Source organism: Schistocerca gregaria, chromosome 2 (assembly GCF_023897955.1).
Source record: "Schistocerca gregaria isolate iqSchGreg1 chromosome 2, iqSchGreg1.2, whole genome shotgun sequence".
Classification (NCBI taxonomy): Eukaryota; Metazoa; Arthropoda; class Insecta; order Orthoptera; family Acrididae; genus Schistocerca; species Schistocerca gregaria.
The window spans coordinates 880,464,739-880,486,555 of record NC_064921.1 but is presented as its reverse complement, the minus strand read 5'-3'; the positions used below and the strand labels follow the sequence as shown (position 1 = coordinate 880,486,555).

At 40.8% G+C, this 21,817-nt stretch overlaps 1 protein-coding gene across 3 annotated transcripts in view; it reads right to left on the bottom strand.

Annotated features, from left to right (window-relative positions):
- The window catches only part of LOC126335291 (polypeptide N-acetylgalactosaminyltransferase 5-like), a 207,291-nt gene that overhangs the window by 22,465 nt on the left and 163,009 nt on the right, over positions 1–21,817 (bottom strand). For all 3 annotated transcript variants that reach the window (XM_049998383.1, XM_049998382.1, XM_049998380.1), the window contains exons 3-6: positions 19,894–20,060; positions 13,372–13,579; positions 10,309–10,419; positions 5,620–5,797 (exon numbers count right to left, since the gene is read on the bottom strand). In XM_049998383.1, coding sequence (XP_049854340.1) covers positions 5,620–5,797; positions 10,309–10,419; positions 13,372–13,579; positions 19,894–20,060 — 664 coding nt within the window. The remainder of the gene's footprint in view (positions 1–5,619; positions 5,798–10,308; positions 10,420–13,371; positions 13,580–19,893; positions 20,061–21,817) is intronic.

Below are 21,817 nucleotides of genomic sequence, written 5' to 3'. Positions count from 1 at the left end.
GCCCTGTAGGAGACCAAGGTCTATGAGAAGGTGGTCTACAAAGATACTCAATTAAAATAGGCTGTATTGACACCTGTGTTCCACATCACTGATGCAGTAGTGGCTCCTTGCAATGGAGGAGAAAGCCATGTGTCAATGGGCAATATCCTACTCTGGCTTGTAAGGTCTACTTCTTCAGCTCATAATGGTAGACAGGAGGTAAGCCGTGGTTGCAATGCAGGTTTCACTGATGGCAGCTTATTACTCTTCACTACCAGCCATTTAGCCTCCCACAAACACATGGTCTTCTGGGTCACATATGTGGCAACAGCCTGCGTGGGAGGGGTGGGGGGGTTGAACAGCAATTAGGAGGTGGAAGGGGGCAAGCTGCCTTGGCAGCTGTGTCTGTGAGTTCAATGCGCCGTTTCCCCTGTATGTCCTGAAACGCAGTAGAAATTTTTTTCCTTTTTATGTCCTTCCAAGAGAAAGAGAGTGTCCTGCACCTCTTGCAGTATCCTACCTAGTCAGTACATTGGACCAATGAAGAAGGGCACTTTGGGAATCTGAGCAGATGAGAAATTTCTTGCCACTATGTCATCTCATGTGCTCTATTGCCCTCAGGATAGCAACCAATTTTGCATAATAAATTTAAACTGCCCTGGGACCCCTATCCTAGGCCAAAGTCATGGAATACGGAGCACCTGATAAAATCCCCCTGCATTGGATCATCCAAGTAAACACTAATAAAATGTAGGTCGCAGTTTAAAATCTTGTAAAATTTTGAAAGTATAAGATGGTGCACAGTTCTTCCTGTGCTCAGTGAATTCTAAAACTAACCTGAGCCTCTTTAGTAGCTAATGGCCCCATTGCCCTGGTGACCTTGGAACAGCCAGAGCCCTGTGTGCTTGACATACGATGAGGAGGAAATATCAAACAAACAGTGTAGGCTTACTAGCCTCTGCACACAAACTAGCAACTGGACTTGTCCAACAAGTACAATACTTTCATGGTGAACTACTTTCAGCATTCTGAGGGATGAAAGCCCCACAGATCCATAAATCTGGCATCCGTATTCAAGCAAGGTTTCTGCAAAGACTTCATAAAACTGGAGCAGAACTGCCCTGTCGGCTCCCATACACTGATGAGTGAGGCATTTGGAGATGTTTCAAGCCTTGAATTTTCTTAATTTCTGATCTTTAAGGTGTGGTGGCCATATTAGCCATTCACCAAATGTGAGGCACAGATATTTCAGCTTTTCCTAAAAAGTTTGAATAGTACCCCCCTGTTTTAAAACAGACAAGTTAAAAAATGAATGGGAGGATTTAAAAACAGTGATGTTCACCCATTCCTCCACCCACCTCATCATCGAATGCAACTGTCAAGCAGCTGTTGCAAGGCTGGAGGAAGCACAGAAGATGAAGTAGTCATTCACAAAACAGGAACACTGTACGACTCTCCTTACTGTGGATGCAATACTGTCGACAGTGATGGCAACCGAAGTTACACTTCAAACACGCTCTTGAGAGGTGCTGTTCTTCTGTATCTAAAATACTTTTCTGATAGGAAAGTATATTTTAATGTGGACAGAAACCCATAGAAACCTCACTTGTAGAGCTGCAATGTAATGTCATGCCTCCAGGTAGTATCTTAGGCCTTTTACAAATTGAAGAATACACCGACATTATGCTGCACAAGTAGGAAAGCTCATTGAGCTGTTGCTTCGGGCAGAGTCAGTTTATTAAGTGTCAAGTGATACGAGTGATACCTTGTGTACCTGCACTAGGCGTGGACAATGAAGACTCCAACTCCCAGAGAAAAATGGCCAGATGTTTCCTTCCATGTTAGTGGAATGGAAATCAAAACCAACCTTCTCCTGTGTCAACTGATAATGACAGAAAGCTGGGTCCCAGCTACAATAAGATGTAATATTTGTATAAGATTCAGCCAATGTCTGAGTGATGTCTCCCAGCAGTGTGAAGTGGCACCTCCATTCTCTTACAGCTGCTACTAGTGGATGGGAGCATCACCTGGAAATCCTCTTAATCGCTTCCCGATACTTTACTTGTGGGTGTGGACCCACTGTTGGAGCTCAGGAACTCTTGCCAAGACCTTTCCTCATTTTCTCAAGTTATTCTCCTTCCTTTTTCCCTTGCCACCCAAAAGGTTGCAAGTTTCCCATCTCTAGGGCACCAACTGAACCTTCTTGTAGCTACCCTCCTGTCCCTGATTGCAGAAAAACACTCATCAATCCACCAAGGGACTTACTGTTTCCTTGGTTTTCCCGAGACTTTGGAATGGATGCTTTAGTGGCTTCTTGTACCATGGCTGTAATGGGATGCACCTAGTCCTGGGTGTACCCACATTGCACAAAAACAGCTAACTAGCTGTGAAGGATCCAGTTAGCCTCTCTGAACAGCCATCTCAGCAGCCTCCTCCTGAGATCTGCTCCATCTGGCAGATGGATCCAGATTGAATAGTGGTCATTGCCTTGAAGTTTGTTATCCAACTCCCACTGGGCAGTGCCTGCAAAGGCACGTGAGCAAAAGAAGAGGTCTACGACTGTACATGAATCTGTAGGAGTGCTGAAATGAGTACTCTGACTTGTATTCATCAGTGTGATGTTTTCAGTTTGTGTGCAATCTTTAAGTACTTGATCCACGAGACACACTTGTTGGATCACCACAGTCCACTGCATGTATTAAAATATCCTAAAAAGAGAAAGGTATGGGGCAGTTCCAGCAACAAGCTGTTGAGGATCTCACCGTCAACTTCTCATGATGCAGTAGGTGCAACATAGCAGACTGTGACCTAATGTCGGCCGCTAGTAGTGTTGCGATTAAGAGCACTGTTGAGGAGTGGAATGTGTCCTTAATGAACATCGCTACTTCACCTTTAGCCCTATTACCAATAAGGTAGTCTTTTCTGTGGGGGTTATAGCCTCCAAGAACAGGTGTGTCAATGGTTTTAAAATGGGTCTCCTGAAGACACAGGCAGACAGGTCTGTCCTCTAAAACAAGCCTCAATTCCCCAATTTGGATCCTGTATCCATTAATATTCCACTGAAGTATGGGAACCATTTCAATAATGTTGTTTCAATTTACTCCTATCTTTATGTTGGGACATTGAAGCACTTGTAGAGCAAGTGGGAGTGGAGGGGCTGTTAGGGTCTCGTCATAAGGCATCTAACTCTATGACACCCTCCTCGTCAGTCAGACATGCCAGAATGATGTTTGATGACACCTGGGTACAATACTGTGAATCTTTCCCTGACCCTTTTCCCTTTAAGGATGATGGAGCAAGGTGACATTGGAAGACACTCTGCTTTTGGGCTGCCTTGTCCATGTTCACTGCTGAAGTGTTGCACTTCTCTGGGTGTCAATGTTACCTGGAATGGTATGCCTTTACTATGTTTGCTTTGGGATGTACAGCTGCAATTTGGGTGCTAGTGGTGGATAATAGTTCATACACATTGAAGCACTTTTTTTGGAAACAGGTTTCTTCAACAAGGAAGCAAAAAAATATGGGAAAGACAGGGGTTTCATAGCCTTATATTCCTTCTTGGCTTCTTGTCACTTTTATTTCCTGAATTTTAAGCTCTTTGGCAATACTGTGCAGTCTTTGCTCCACACTGGGTGACTCCCAGAGCAGTTGGTGTATACCGCTGGAAAAGGGCAGTCAGTACCACATTCATGGGCTGCCTTTCCACATTGCCCCCCATGTTCCTTCACCTCTGTAACTCAGGGTTGTGTGGCAAAATCGATGGCAGTCATTTTTATCTCCCCATTATTCCAGCACATTCTTTGTACAACGTTGAATAAGACCAGTGACAGCCACTGTTGTTACAGTTCCGAGATGTCCAAGTCCATTATATCATAGGATTGACTACACCCGTGCTTGATTTGAAGGAGTTGTATGTCTCAATGCTATCACAGTGGCCCAGTTTTTTTTTTTTTTTTTTTTTTTTTTTTTAAATTCCATAGAAGCCCCACCTGCTTTTCAACCAACAAGATTTTAAGGTACCAACCTGACCCTTTACGAATATAGAAGGGCGACACTTTTTCAAATGTCCCCTCCTCCTTGTTCAGTACAAACATAGTCTGGTTTATGACCCCTTGAGCCCTATTACAAAATACAATCTCATTAACAGGAGAACCAACCTCCCTCAGTATTTTTGTTGAGTAGGTGCGAATACTTCCAGATGGAACATCCATCGCATTGAGAGTGGAGGTACTAATTTGATTCACCATGGTTTTCCCTCGAGCAGCTAGAGACATGACAGTCCACCCAGACAGAACCCACTTGCCTGGGTAAGCCTTACACAAAGAATATTAAAGTGGATGTGTTATTCTGATTATGACACGAAGTTCCTTTAGGCATTCAAGCATGTCCATTGCAGCGACTACAGTGAAAATTTGTGCCGGACCGGGACTCGAACCCAGATTTGCTGCTTACTGTGAGCGGTCACCTTACCGTTTGGCTATCTGTGCACGACTCACAGCCAGACCCATGGTTGACAACATATGGAAGTTTGGATCTGGCCACGAGTCATGTATGGATAGCCAAATGATAAGGCGACCTCTCGCAATAAGCGGGAAATCTGGGTTCGAGTCCCAGTCCGACACAAATTTTCATTGTTGTCATTCCATTCTACAGCTGATGGCTGTCCTTATTTACAATTCAAACACATTTAATGTATTACACAAATTAGGTGCGGTGGCAGTTTCCCCAGAGGTTGCTTGATAAGGACTTCCACCTCACCAGCCACACACTCATCAGTGCACACCATACCTTGAGACTGACACCTTTCTTTATAGAGGCTTTTACCATTCTCACGATTCGGGCGGTTAAGCCACGATCTCCGCTCCACGTGACACACAACAATCCACCGTTGCACCACATGGTGATCGCGAAAAAATAGCCACAGATTACGCTTACAGAGGACTGGCGACCTCGGATCACTAAACCTCTTGCACCAAATGAATCTTAAGCTCTCTCAGGTGCTCGCCATTTGAAACAACTTGAGACGCAAATGAGGCTTTATCAAAAATATCACGGATGTGACAAGCATTACACCCCTCTACCCCACAAGGAGGGGGATGAGGGGAAGGTGGGATTTAAAATGGCATTCTATTTGACATCGAAGTTCCTACATGATTGGACATTTCTTTCTGCAACTATTTTCAGAGAACTGTTACCATCCAGCTACTGTAAAAGCATGTTATGAAGGAAATGACATAATTAAGTTAACAGGTTGCTATTATGGGCAAATACTATTCTGTAATGTTTATGGGCGTTGTTATGGGCTTGGTCTTTGAATTCTATCAATAAATCATATGACTGAATATACCGGCTACTGAAGTAACTGTTTCTATGTTGTACAAACAACATTGTTCACCACTGTATTTAGTTTCTGGAATAATGTAACAACTGGGAGCTCAAAGACAAGGTATCAAATGCTAACGGAACTCTATGTTTTCTGTGTACACCAGTTTTCAAACTGTCTGTGAGTTCAGAGGCAGCACTAGAAACAGAGTGTTATAAATGGTCTTAGGCTCTATTTGAACTAGATATTGAAAGGTACACCTTACAACTAAAGCTACTAAGAGTTATATCTGCTTCCTCAATTTTAGGTGGACTTACCCTGAAAGACATTTCCAGATTTTCACCACCCCAGATGTCCATTCCTTCATCATATGCTCCTAATTCATAGAAGTAATCACGGTCAATTGAAAACAATCCACCTGCCATTGTTGGTGTCCGCAAGGGGGCAGTGCGATCTCCACTCCGCCTGTCCATTTCCCTCTGAGGCACCCGGTACCTGTAAAACACAGATGCTGACCACTGTTGGTATGAGCTTGATTTAACTTCCCGTGAGTCAATTACAAGTGACATGTTTCTGTCTTGTTCACTTGAACACTTTTACAATGTAATAACAAAACTTTATATTACATTGTTGGAATACACTAATCAGATACAGTTTCTATAATTATTATTAACAAGACAGGTTTCTAGCTACTTTAATAGTGTAGTCCTAACAGTTGAGGTGAATAGGGTTGAAGACTTTTTAACTTTGTAACATATACTTTTCTCCAAAGTTAATCCCTTGGATCACTGTGATGCTATGGCATAGAGAGTATGTGTATGTATGTGTGCATGAATATGCCCACATGTCCATGAAGGTACTTGTTCTCATACTTTATAAAAACAAGGCTACATCAATTATTTTGATTTGTTGTTTAACTGTTAGCATTTTTTCCTTGTGGTAAGTATCTGCCTACCTCACAGATAATGTATGACCTTCCATTCTGTATCTTCTGCTTTTGCTGCTACTGATTTATTGACAATTTTTCATTCTTTAAAAAAATTGTCTGTAAGTATTACAGATGAGCCTTCTTTTGCTGGCAGCAAACTCTAGAACAACTAACTGGATCCCTTTTTACCAATAACACTTTGTCAACAGTAAGATCATTAGACACACATAATTAGCTTAGTTTTAATACATTTACAGTCTATATAACTCTTCCTCTACAATATCTAATTTTCCTTTGTGATTTTACATTATTAGGACTCAAATATTTGTTCAGGCTGTTGTCTTTCTTCGCCTTTTCTGTCTCATTCATGATTTTCTTTTCTGTTTTACCACTGTTTCATTCATCATTTTCTTTTCTATTTCACTATTTTCCTTGTACTTAAGTGCTGCTGTTTTGTCTTGCACCACATTCACCTGATAGACATATCACTAACTTGGTAATGGAGCTGTATCAGGCACACAGCTGGTAGGAAATGGTTAAATGTTAAGTTTCCACAGTTTTGCACTAAAATATTTGTGAGGAAAAAACAAACCATTTTGTCACGTGTTCAATTAATACCAAAATAGTAGGCAAGTCATATCAGCCAAACACAGAAGATCATTTTGATTCACAGCAGATCATATGCCATCCTCAACAATGCTAGTCGTGCTAGCAATGTAAACTAAACTGCAGAGCAGTCTTAAAGTTCAGCAATCAGTTTCCAGTTGGTCCAGGTTTTATTTTATTTATTTTGCACCTAATATCACTTTTATCTCTGGAAAAAATTTGAAAAATGTGGTTGCTCATAAAAAAAAAAAAAAAAACACACGACTCCAGCTGCTGGCAGCAGAAGCCACACTGTGAGCAACAGCAGCAATGCATGATGGGAGTGGCAACTGGGTGGTGGTAAGGAGCAGCTTGGGGCGAGGAGGGGGAGGGATAGCAGAGTAGGGGTGGGGGCAGTAAAGTGCTGCTGGGGAATGCACAAGAACGAGGTGGAGAGAGCGTAGGGCAGCTAGTGCAGTAGGGAGGTTAGACAGAAGGCAGGGGAGAGGTGGGGAGGTAGCGGGAAAGGAGAGAAATAAAATGACTGGGTGCATTGGTGGAATGAGGGCTCTGTACTGCTGGAATCGGAACAGGGAAGGGGCTGGACCGGTGAGAAAAATGAGTGACAAAGGTTGAGGCCACGAAGGTTACGGGAAGATAGGACATATTGCAGGGAGAGTTCCCACCGGTGCAATTCGGAAAAGCTGGTGTTGGCAGGAGGATCCATATCGCACAGGCTGTGAAGCAGTCATTGAAATGAAGGATGGTGTGTGTGTGTGTGTGTGTGTGTGTGTGTGTGTGTGTGTGTGTGTGTGTGTAACACATGCTAAAACAAAGATGATGTAACTTACCAGACGAAAGCATTGGTATGTCGACACACACACACACACACACACACACACACACACACACACAAAATTTAAGCTTTCACAACCAATGGTTGCTTCATCATTGTATATGTGTGGATGGATGTGTGTGTGTGTGTGCGCGAGTGTACACCTGTACTCCCCCCCCCCCCCCCCCCAAAGGTAAGTCTTTCCTCTCCCGGGACTGGAACGACTCCTTACCCTCTCCCATAAAATCGACATTCTTTCTTCTTTCCCTCTCCTTCCATCTTTTCTGATAAAGCAACTGTTGGTTGTGAAAGCTTGAATTTTGTATGTGTGTTTGTTTGTGTGTCTATTGACATACCAACGCTTTTGTCTGGTAGGTTACATCATCTTTGTTTTTTGATCTATTTTTCCCACGTGGAATGTTTCCCTCTATTATCTCTCCTGAGCATTCTGCCCAACATGACATCCTTCATTTCAATGACCGCTTCACAGCCTGTGCCATACGAACCCTTCCCACCATCAACAGCTGTTCTGAATTGCACATGTGGGAACTCTCCCTGTAATATATCCTATGTTCCTGTAACCCTCATGGCCTCAAACTTCATTAGTCATTTTTTCTCACCCATCCAGGCCCTTCCCTATTCCATGGTCAGCTCTGCTAGGTTTCTTGGCTGAGTCTCCATGGCACACACAGCCTGATTGAGGTGGCCTCACAGATTCTTGATTAAGTTTAAATCTGGGGAGTTTGGTGACCAGGGGAGTACAGTGAACTCATCCTGGTGCTATTTGAACCATGCATTTGTGCAGTCAGCTGTGTGACATGCTTTGCCTGCTGATAGATGCCATCATAATGAGGAAAAACAAACTTTATTTGGGGGGGGGGGGGGGGGGGGAGGCGGCGGCATGGTCCCCAAGGATGGATGCATACTTGTGTTGATCTGTGTCTTCCAGAACCATGAGATCACCCACGGAATGCCACAAAAATGTTCTCCAGATGATGACACTCCCTACTCTGGCCTGTACCCTTCTGAAGATTGTTGCAGGATGCTTGCTTTCAGACATTGAACACTGGACACCTCAAAAGCCATCTGTCATACGCAGCATAAAACATTTTTCTCAGAAGGCCACATGTTGCCTTGCCACTCAATATACGTCCACATGTGGTGCGCTATCATGCAAATTCCAGCCTTCATCATCAATGAACAGCAGTCAGTATGGGTAAATGACCCATGTGCCTGCTGCTGAGGCCCATGCACAGCAGCATTCACTGATTGTGTCATAGAGGAGACGCTGTTAGCAGCCTCCTGCTTCATCTAGGCAGTCAGCTGCTTAACAGTTGCATGTCTATTTACTCGTACACATCTCAGCAGCCGTTGTTCGCTCCTGTTGTCTATGGCCCATGGAGTACCACAGCTGCTTCAGTTTCAGTTCTGGATAGCACCATTTCGTCATGTTGGTGTACTGTAACCACAGAGATGCACAAACAATTTACACACTTAGCCATTTCGGAAATGCTTCCACCCTTGGCCTGAAAGCCAATGATCATGCCCTTTTGGACGTCATATAAATTGCTCTGTTACCACATTGCAACAATGATTGCACAGTTTTCTGCATCCCTGACATGCTTTATATATCCTCCACTGCTATTGCTGCTACCTGTTGTCTCCGAGTGGTTATTGCACAGTGACATCGGACACAGATGCTGGTCACAGTAACATGACTAGACTACATACCTAAAGCAGAGTGTATGTATGTCCGAGTTTGCTTCCCAAACCCCTGGATCAGTTTCCACCAAATTTGGCACAGAAGCAGAAGGCTTCACATGTATCAGGACTGTGGGATTTATAATGTCCTAGCTCCAATAGGGGTAGTGGGATGGTGAAAAAGGAAAAGGGGGTAGTGGGCAGGTAGTAAAGGTAGACGGCAAGGTGCAGATGTAAATGGAAGAGGTGAAGGTGCAGATGTAAATGGAAGAGGTGAAGGTTCAGATGTAAATGGAAGAGGGGATGTGCAGATGGAAAAGGAAGAAGAGGAGGTGGTAGACGGAAAGAGTAGGGGAGATGCAGATGAAAAGAGAGGGGGAGTGTAGACGGAAAGAGAGGAGATGGTACACATAGAAAGAAAGAAAGGGGAGGTGCGGATGGTCAGGGTGAGGGTGGAGGAAGATATGATCAGAGGGAGAGGGGAGAGGTTGAGAGGAGAGAGAGAGAGAGAGAGAGGAGAGAGAGAGAGAGAGAGAGAGAGAGAGAGAGAGAGAGAGGGGGGGGGGGGGGGGGTCAGGAGACATACAGATATAGTTGGGAGAATGGGGTGGACAGACAGTGGAAGGTATAGGGGAACACAGAAAGGGGGAGAGAAAGGAGGTATGTTCAATATGTTGTGTATGAAGCAGTGGGGAAAGGCTAGTACCACAAATAAACAAAAATGAAAATATGTAAATGGTATCAACTTTGAATAATATATGCACAATTACCTTGGCTTATACTGTAATTTATACATTCAATTGATCTGGAAAATTCTCATGTAGCACATGGATAAAACATTTTTGTTTTGTTTATCGTTCTATTAGTTGCTCTACTAAAACTACACCAAAAAATTAAAATAAACATATTAGTAAAAGCAAACCACATTAATTGAAAGCTGTTGTATAATGTTCTTACCAACTGAAATTGAGCTTCCAGTTGAAACCTCCCCATGTCATGTCTGAGGCTGTTATGTACTCAAAAGTCTCATCAGATATGACATCTATAATTGGACAAACAACAGTTTTCCTGAAACACAAGTATCATGAATAGTACTTCTATAAGTTATTTATATGCAAACAATATTACTCACATTTAACTTATCGCAATTTCGCTAGCAAGCAAAGCTTGTTTCCATCACTTGTTAATAAAAACATATAGACAACTCTGAGATACAAGTTTTATTCTACATCTACACTGATATTTTGCAAGTCACAGTGTAGTGCATGATGGAGAGTATTTCACAACAATATCAGCCATTCTCTGTCTGATTCCATTTAGGTATCGAGCAAAGAAAAAGTGGCTGTAAGAATGTTTTTGTAAGTGTTCCAATGCCTCTCACCTTATTAGGATGATATACAATGGGTGCAGCAGATCTGCCACACTGTTTACTAAAAATATCTTTGAAAGAAAGTTATTTTTCTGCAAAGGCAACTGTTTTATTTTTAAATACAATTTCATAATTTAGCAATTATCTAAAGTCATCCTACTAGGGCATTATCAAGCTATCATCTAAGACATGGAGTCCATGTGTAAAATAGGAAATGCACAACCCTTACATGTGTTTAGTCACTCTGCAAGCATACAGCACATTATAATATGTTACTACAGTTACAAATTTTACACATGTTGCTGCATCAGACTTAATATTTATTTTAACTGTAGTTCAACTCATAACAAAAATTTACATTCCACACAAATCTTGTTATAACATATGTAATCTCTCTCTCTCTCTCTCTCTCTCTCTCTCTCTCTCTCAATATTATGAAAAGGAACTCACCATATAACAGCGATGCTGAGTTGCAGAAAGGCATGCACAACAAAAAAACTTTCAAAGAGTTTGGCCAAACAGGTCTTCTTCAGAAGACACACACACACACACACACACACACACACACACACACACACACACACGTGCGACCACAGTCTGGCTACCAAGGCCATCTGCGATTCAGCTTCTTCACTGAAATGCGAGTAGCAATTACCCTTTTCAAAATATTGTCATTATTCCATCCTGGATTTTCCACTGCTTGTACTCTCAAGAAATCCATAGTGATTAGACCTGTATACTATATAAGACTATTGAAAACCTGTTCTTTACATTTCCCAAAATGGTTTTGTGAAAACATCACCATTTTTATTCCAAGTATTCCATTAAGTTCATTGAGCTTCTGTTATACTTTCTTATGAGCAATAGTGAGTAAGTTCCTTGCATGTTCTATGGATCACAGATGCAACCTGTCACTATGATATGGAAGTTCTAGAATTATAGTAAATCTTCTCAGAGGAAAACATGACAACATGCTGATCATTTTCATGAACTCTTTATCATCCTCATCATCATTATGATCATAACTGATCTGTGTGTTTTGAACATTGTTCCTCTGAATAAGGTATACTTCATTGTTGTACTAAGCTGACACCTCCAATATCTTCGAATTGTAAAATTATCCATGGGTGAGTAAACAATTAACTTCTGTGATGTCTTCTGACAGGCGTATCAGGGTTTCAAACACTCAAGGAACATGCATATTTGTCCTAACACCTTTGGTGAAAGTTGCAGTATTCCGTTTTTTGTTGACCATGTGACATGTACAACAGAAAACAGAAAGAGGGGGGAGGAGTTATTTTAAGAATATTTTAATTGGATAGGTGACTACTTGCAGATATAAAAGGTGAACAAGCTGAAATTCATGAAAATTTTGTGCTGGCAATGGTCATTAAGTCTTTATGGATAAATGACTTTAAACATTCAGTTGCAAAAGAACAGATGATTTTACTCCGGACAGTCCACTAAAATCAAAACACAGAAACCATCTACAACATTCACAATAGGGCAATGGAATATAAGAGGCTGTAGGTGCCCTAGAAAGGTGACACACATCCATCTTTGCTACGTGACACTATTATGCACGAACGAGAAACCAACGTTGATGAGCCCTGTCCTCCACAATATCAAGGCATATCTGAAAATATCTGGACACACTCCTCAGGACTTCTTGTGTGTGTTCAGAACTGGATGGGACTTGAGTCCATTACAATATTCCAGTGTCCAAGCAATAACAAATAAAAAACAATAGTTTTAAGGCTGTCAGGGAATCATCCACATCAATAACTTACGACACAAGCAAAACCATGACTGGAACCTTTACTGTTAAAAAAAAAAAAATAAATAAATAAATAAACACCAAGAAAGAAAGAAAGAAAGAAAGATTACACATCATATAAGAATTACCTCTTTCACTAGAACAGTATCCAATTGCATAAACTAGCCGAAAAAGCATCTCTTCCTCAGACACCTTGGTCTCCTGGTTTAGCCCCAAGTAATTTCTTCCTGCCTTCTGCCTCAAAACCTCAGCTTGCAAGGAATAAATTTTTCATTAAAGACTGGGGGGTAGGGGGGGGGGGGGGGGTAGGGAGTTGGACATGTCCTCACAATGCAGCATTTTGCCGAGTCTCAAAGATTCTAGTTTTGCTAGTGGAAACAGAAAGTTAGAATATTCTGTGTGCCAAGTTTACAGGCACCAAATGACCCTAAACACAGAGACAAAGGAAAGTGGATTTTCTCAGTAACAAAAACATTAATTTTAATTTTTTATCTGGTTAGTCATTCTAAACTCAATTTACAGCATTAAATTCAGTCCAGTATGATAAACATTAATGTAGCGAATACTGGAAAAGATCGTAAAATGAAGAACTGATTAAATAAATCCTACATTGACACACTTTAACTAGCTGAGTACGTTCAAAGGGCAGAGAGAGGCAAGGGCACACTATCTTCAATAGGAATGTACCCAGTAACATGCTGCCTTTTCACATCGACATTCGAGTTGTCGACAGCTTTGACTTATGCAGACAACTGTGGTTTGGAGTGAGGAAAAAGTTACAATAATTTTTCCTGAATGCTCTAAGAAAACATTTACCTGATAGCAGAGCTAGTGACATTTAAAGTAAGACCTGTGCTATTTATTTCATACACACCTGTCCTCTGAGATACGAGCCAGAAGGGGTTCCAGCCAGCCTTCGGTGCACTCACAGTGTGCATCCAGGAATGTAATAACCTCGCCCGTGACATGCTTGGCACCCAGTAGGCGGGCACGGATCAGTCCTGATCTCTTGTCTGTGCGTAGAACCTTCACTGGCACAGGCAGCCTTGATACATATTCCTCAAGCTGGTGACCTAAGTGCTCTGTAAACATGTGAAAGGCCATAGTACATTCCTCTACTTATTTTATGAGTACACTGCAAAAAATAAAGACAAAGAGAGAGAGAGTTTTATCCATTTATTTTCAACACAGTATAAAAAATACTGCTCGTGCAAAGGCTGACAAATACTGCAGGATTTGTATCAGAGCAGTGGGAGTACTCCAAATATATGATGTCAACATGTACACAATTACTCTTTGAAAGAATATATCACAGTTAATTAAGTGATGAATATTTAGAAATAACCAAGTTACTTATTTCAGTAATGGATCAATGGCAGAGCTGGGGCATTACAGTATATCAATTTTTCTGGAGCTAGGAAAAGAAATAACCTGCCCCCCTCAATATCTTCATTTGAAGCATGAGTACGAGTCATGTATTTTATATTATTATTATTTCTTTCCTTTCTCAGACGTTATGTCTGGTTAAAAATGGGAAGTGACGTGCACCTTGATCAAGTGTTACTGCCTTTTAACTGTACGGTATATGTTACATTGCATTTAAGAACTTTCGGGTAATTGAACAAGTATGAATGATTACAGATTTCTGTAGTTGTATATATAAGTTTGGATGTAGCTGTATTGCATTGATGTACTGGTGAATATTGTGTGGTATGACTCCTGTAGTTGACAGTATAATTGGTATAATGTCAACTTTATCCTGATGCCACATATCCTTGACTTCCTCAGCCAGGTGGATGTATTTTTCAATTTTTTCTCCTGTTTTCTTCTGTATATTTGTTGTATTGGGTATGGATATTTCGATTAGTTGTGCTAATTTCTTCTTTTTATTTGTGAGTATGATGTCAGGTTTGTTAAGTGGTGGTGTTTTATCTGTTATAATGGTTCTGTTCAAGTATAATTTGTATTCATCATTCTTCAGTACATTTGTGGTGCATACTTGTATGTGGGAACGTGTTGTTTTATTAGTTTATTTTGTATGGCAAGTTGTTGATGTATTGTTTTTGCTACATTGTCATGTCTTCTGGGGTATTCTGTATTTGCTAGTATTGTACATCTGCTTGTGATGTGATCTACTGTTTCTATTTGTTGTTTCCAAAGTCTGCATTTTTCCCCTTTTGGTATTGGGATCTTTAATAATATGCTTGCTGTAATATCTGGTGTTTATTGTTTGATCCTGTATTGGAATCATGAATCCTTCCGTCTCACCGTATATATTGCCTTTTCTTAGCCATGTGTTGGATGCGTCTTGATCCAAATATGTCTGCTTGTGTCTGTGTGTGTGTGTGTGTGTGTGTGTGTGTGTGTGTGTGTGTGTGTGTGCGCACGAATGTACACCTGTCCTTTTTCCCCCCAAGGGAAGTCTTTCCGCTCCCGGGATTGGAATGACTCCTTGACTCCTTGACTCCTTACCCTCTCCCTTAAAATCCACTTCCTTTCGTCTTTCCCTCTCCTTCCTGAAGAAGCAACCATCGGTTGCGAAAGCTAGTAATTCTGTGTGTGTGTTTGTGTGTTTTGTTCATTGTGCCTGTCTGCCGGCGCTTTCCCGCTTGGTAAGTCTTGGAATCTTTGTTTTTAATATGTTAAATAATTTAGTTAGATGTGAATGTGTTGAGGTGAACTACTTCAGCCAGAAATTTGCTACTTTATCTTTTCCAGGGGCTTTCCAACTGTGAGTAGAATTAATTGCTTTGGTGACTTCATGTTGCAAAATTATCACTTCAGGCATTTGTGGTATCATCTTGTATTTGTCTGTTTCTGCTTCAATCCACCATGCATGCCTGTTATGTTGTACCGGGTTTGACCATATGTTGCTCCAGAAGTGTTCCACGTCTGCTATGTTTGGTGGATTGTCTATTTTAATGTGTGTGTTATCTATTGTCTGGTAAAATTTCTTTTGGTTTGTGTTGAATGTTTGGTTTTGTTTCCTTCTATTTTCACTTTTTTTGTATCTTCTAAGTCGTTTGGTCAATGCTTGTAATTTCTGCTTCTTTTCATCTAATTGCCCTATCGCTTCTTGTTGTGAGATTTTACCTAACCTTTTCTGTTTGTTTTTTTTTCTGAAATTTGATGTCTTATAAATTGTGTTAGCTGTCCAATGTCTTCTCAGTTTTTCTATTCTGATCTGTAGCCTGTGTTGCCATGCTGGTTTTGTGGGTCTCTTCTGTGTGTTGGTTGGTTCTGATCTCTGCCTAGTGTGTATATTTAGTGTAGTGAGTGCTCCTATATAAACCAGTAGTTGTAACTCTTCCATAGTTTTGTTTTCATTTATTTTGTTGTGTATGATTGTGTTGATAGTTTTTATTGTTGTTTTGACTTTTGGGTTATTTGGCGGTCTATGCAAGAATGGTCTAATGTCTGTATTTGTGTCTTTGTATTCTATATATGTCAACTGAAATTTTTCTTTTATATCTAACATGTGTGTCACTTCGTGTTCTATTTGTACTTGTTCTGGTGGCAGTCTTAAGATTTCGTTTTCCTCTGACTGTTTAATTGATGTGTGTTGTTCTTTGTTTGTTTGCTCTGGGATGTTTGAGTCCATTACTGTATTTTCTTCTTCTTCTGATTGCACATTATTTTGTTCCAGTATTTGTTGTTTGATGTTTTCTAATTCTGACTGGGGTATCCTGTTATTTTTGATTATTACACGGATCTGATCAGCTAGTAGTTGTTCTGTTAAAAAATTTATTTCTGGGTATCTGGTAATAAATGTTGTGTATACTTGTGATCTGTATCCAGTTGTATTATTATTATTATTATTATTATTATTATTATTTACATGTGATCCCACTAGACCACACAGAATGTACAACACAGCACACTTTAAAATGTTCTTTTATCATGGCCATACTACTTCCATTCTTTCAAAAAGGGTTCTTTTCCTTTTCTCAGTCCAAGTGGTTCCATTCTCCATGTGTTTTTCTGCCATGGCAACTGTATAGCCACGAATTGTGTGGCTAAAATTTTCACGTTTTATGTCTTGTTGCGTTAACCATTCTTGTTTCAGGACTTCTTTTATTGCTATGTTCCACCTTATTGAATCTTTAGTATGGCTGCCAGCAGACATCGATATGGACACAGACGATGTTGCCACATGTGTTTACTTGCCAGTGGTGAAAGGCGTGGCTGGTCACTTCTTATGGTGACTTCACCTACCTTGGGTACAAGTAAGTAAAAGAGCCGTGGTCCTTGCTCGCAACAAAATGTTAAGGGCCCGAGTGTCTGAAGATTCAATAGTCAGTTTTTGACCTCTTGACTATAATTTATCATCATAATTTGTGAAGCAAGATATAATTATATCACCCATAATAACTGAAACTACAAGGTCTCTGCAGAATATTAAAAACTTCATCTCCACAGGAAAATATCAGTTTTCTTTCATTCACATACCAGTCAAACTGATTGCCAGACATCAAATATTCCTAATGACTCATGTTCACAATGATATAGTTCTATTTTCCCAGCTACAGTGAACTGGATGAGTACGAATTTTGCAATTGATTTTGAACTAACTTCTCAATGAGCTAGAGACTTACAATTTTACAGATAGCTCATAACTGGATGATAATGGAATATTTTTGTCTGTCTGTTCAGCAGGGGTGGGTAATGGCTGACATCTCAATTGGCCTGGAGGAGCGGTATGTTTTTCAGGTAATATCTGGTATGTTGTACACATACTATCAGAATGTATTCCAGGTGGCATGCAAGTGGACAAGCACGACTGACCATATGTTGGGAGGTGGGGGTGGGGGGAAGGCTGAGAGAGAGAAGGGGAAAAGCAGATATGTTCAACGTACATCATACAAGTATACAGACAATACCATGGGTACAAAGTCAGTATATGTACCCTGACATGAGAAAAGTCATGGTATGCATGTTTACAGGTGGTGGTAGTATCGCGTACACAAGGTATAAAAGGGCAGAGCATTGGTGGAGCTGTCATTTGTACTCAGGTGATTCATGTGAAAAGGTCTTCGATGTGTTTATGGCAACATGGCAGGAAGGAACATATTTTGAATGCAGAATGGTTGTCATAGCTGGACATATGGTACTTTCATTTCAGAAATCATTTGGAAATTCAATACTCTAAGAGTCACAGTGTCAAGAGTGTGCTGAGAATAAGTAATTTCAGGCATTACCTCTCACCATGAACAATGCAATGGGTAACCGCCTTCACTCAACGACTGAGAGCAGTGGCATTTGTGTGAAGTTGTCTGTGCTAACAGACAAGTAACACTTCATGAAACCACCACAGAAATCAATGTGGGATGTATGACGCACATATCTGTTAGGACAATGTGGTGAAATCTGGCATTAATGGGCTACGTCAGCAGGTGACCGATGCAAGTGCTTTTATTAACAGCACATCGCCTACAGTGCACCTCCTGGGCTTGTGACCATATTGGTTGCACTGTAGACAACTAAAAAACCATGGCCTAGTCACCTGAATCCCAATTTCCGTTTATAAGAGCTGATTGTAGGGTTCAAGTGTAGCACAAATGCCTGAAACCCATGGACCCAAGTAATCAACAAGGTGCTGTGCAAACTGCTAGTATCTACATAATGGTGTGGGCTGTTTTTAAATGGTATGGGCTGGGTCCTCTGGTCTAACTGAACCGATCATTCACTGGTAATGGTTATGTTTGGCTATGTGGAGAACATTTGGAGCCATTTATGTACTTCATGTTCCCAAACAATGTCAGAATTCTTATGGGTGGCAATGTACCATGACATAAGGTCACAATTGTTCACAATTGGTTTGAAGAACATTCTGGACAGTTTGAGCTCATATTTTGGCCACTCAGATCACTCAACACGAATCCCATTGAACATTTATAGGACATAATCAAGGGGTCACTTAGTGCGCAAAATCCTGTACCTGTGACACTTTTGCAACTTTCAATGGCTATAGATGCAGCATAGCTCAATATTCCTGCAGGCGACTTCCAATGACTTACTGAGCCCATGCCATGTCAAGTTGCTGCATTATGCCAAGCAAAAAGGGGTCCATCACACTATTAGGAGGTATCCCATGACATTTTTGACCCCACTGTATATAAACAATTATTTATATGAAAAATCTGATTAAAAAGTTTAAAAACCACTGAGAACACACACACACACACACACACACACACACACACACACACACACACACACACACACACACACACACACAAAAGCAGAAAAATTATTATTTAAATAAACATTAATTTTTCATATTAAACATTTTTTTAATCTGATTAAGAAGTACAATTTCTCCTAACCCCCTACAGATTCTTAAGCCCTTACAGATAGTCCTGAAAACTTGTTCTTACAATTTTTTATAGCTATGACAATACTTGTTAAGGTTTAAAACAAAAACATGGGGCATATACAACAAATAAAAGTTAGGAGGTGAACAATTTGTGCATCAATTACGTGTTGTGTGTGCCCCACATTTTTTGAAATATAAATCTCAGAAGTCTTGTTGTAACTATTTAAAATTCACAAGCAAAAATTTTCACGACTATCTGTATGGGGTTAGGAATCTGGCTGGGGTCTCGGAGAAATTGTTCTATACGTTTTACTTCATTTTAAAAAAGTGTCATTCTAGGTGGTTTTTTTTTTTTTTTAACCAAGCGGTGACAGAACACACACATAAAAGATGGTTGTCATTGGCAAGCTTTCGGAGCCAGTGGCTCCTTCTTCAGGCAGAAGGGTTGAAGGGAAAGGACTGGAGGTCTAGAAAAAAGAGGTAGATTTTGGTAAAGTCACCCAGAACCACAGGTCAGGGGGGACTTATCGTACAGGATGACAAGGACAGACTGACTGCTGGGGACTGCATCAGACGAGATTTTGAAGGTTTTGAAACCATGTAAAAAGAGAGGAGGAGGAAGAACAATTGGGTTTAATATTCAGTATACCTGGTAATCATTAGAGAAATAGCACAAGCTCAGACTGGAAAGAACAGGAAAGAAATCAGACTTAAGGTGTAATATCTGGATGTCCAAATGGGAATTTGAACCTCTCTTCTCCTGAATAAGAGTCAACTGTTTTAAGCTGTGCCAACTCACTTGGTGCATACATGGAGGAAAAACCGAGCGAGATGGCACAGTAGTTAGCACACTGGACACACAGTCAGGAGGACGACAGTTCAAACCCGCATCTGCCCATCCTGATTTAGGTTTTCCATGACTTCCCTAAATTACTTCAGGCAAATACATGGATAGCTCCTTTGAAAGTGCACGGCCGACTTCCTTCCCCATCCTTCCCTAATCTGATGGGTCTGATGAGCTCCGACCAACCAAAAATGGAGGAAAAAATTAAATAAAGTAGGGGATTTAGAAACACTTACCCCTCTCACTGGCATCATCGACCAAAATGATTTCATGCAGAAGGGCACGAGGAGACCTGTTTATAGCACTCCAGATTGTCCGCAGTAGAGTTGACCACGCCTCATTGTGGAAGACAATGACAATTGATGTGGACGGCAGTAACTCTGGATACTGTTTTGTTTTACACCTGTACAGAAAATAATAGTAATGACCAATACACACAAAACATCTATCAGCTAATTAATACAACAGAAAAACAGCCAAAGTTTCAACTTGTCCTGCAGTTACTCGAGTATGGTGGAAGTCCATATCTTTCAGCTACTTTTACACTAAAAGTCAGGATACATAATCAGATAACCAGTTAAATATTTGCTATGATTACATATAAGAAAATATGGTAAACTGCTACTAATAGTAATACAATGTGTACATTAAATTCATGAAGAGGCAGATAAACTGACTGTTACCTGAAAATTACCAGTACAACTGAAAGTCATACATACAAATATATGAGACAGTAGCCCTAGTTTTTCAAGCTGCTGGTTCTCTCTTCAGTGGTGAAAAAAGAAAATGGTTGGGGAGGACCACTGGAAAAGAGGGAGTTCAGGGGCTAGAATGGTAATAGATTTCTAAATGTAACTTTACTTATTAAATAGCATGCATGCTTCTTAGCAAGTTCAAAAACACCACACTCAGAGTAAAAAACATCACATTCAATTTACCACTATCGATGGATGCCAAATAAAATAGCAGCATTTGATTATTTCTCAGTGTGCCTCTCTCAAAATGGTTTCTCATTGGTCATTGCTCATTCAAATTTTGCTTTTAGTAAGATACATAGTTACTGATAACATAAACTGACTAATATTATAGAGGGCATTCAAAAAGAAATGAGCCAGAGGTATAATTACAGAAACCAGTACCTGTATGTTAGAAGTATTGACCCTGGCTGTTGAGACACTTGTCCCACTGTGACACAAGGCGGTGAATGGCTGTTTCATAAAATTCCTGGGGCTGTGATGTTAACCAGTTTTGCATGTACAGCTGGACGTCGTCATCCAAGGTGAATTGTTTGCCCCCTCAGAGCCTTTTTAAGGGGACCAAAAATGGCGTAATCACAGGGAGAGAGGTTCCGGCTGTATGGAGGGTGACCGAGAACCTCCCATTTGAATTTCTGCAGGAGTGCTGCGACTGTGTTGGAATCATTGTTGTGGAGCAGAATGACCCTACATGTGAGATTGCCTGATCGTTTTGATTTGATTGTTTGGTGAAAGGTGGTCAAGGTTTGCGAGTAACTCTGGGCATTCACTGTTATCCTGTGCTGCAGGAAGTGAATCAGAAGGGGGTCATTTTGGTCGAAGAAGAACACCAATATCACCTTTCCAGCACTTCTGTGGACGGCGTTGTCCAGCTGTACTTGCGGAACTGGTTAACATCGCAGCCTCGGGAATTTTATGACAGAGCCATTCACTGCCTTGTGTCACAGTGGGACAAGTGTCTTGAGAGCCAGGGTCAATACTTCTAACACACAGGTACTGGTTTCTGTAATTATGCCTCCAGGTCATTGCTTTTGAACGCTCCTTGTACTTAGACAGTAACATCCAAATTGTTTTCTGCCAATGTTGAGGTATGAAATTTTAGTTGAACTGAACTAAAGTGAGGAGAGGATTAGGAATGTTTACAAATGCCACTCAATCATGTCCTAAATTACATGGGACAAAGACTTCAAAGTTTTTTTTTTAGGGGTGGGGGGATTAAGGGACAAACAGTGAGATCACCAGCCCCCTGTCAACAGATGGTTCAGTAGTTGACATTGGCCAGAAATTTGACTGAACAGTGGACTCATGTAAGAGTAGTAAAATCTTGGCATTGAAAGCAGTTTTGACAGAACAGTGGATTCCTTATGAAAGAAATGTAAGGAGGAGTGCCATATAGCAACAGCCC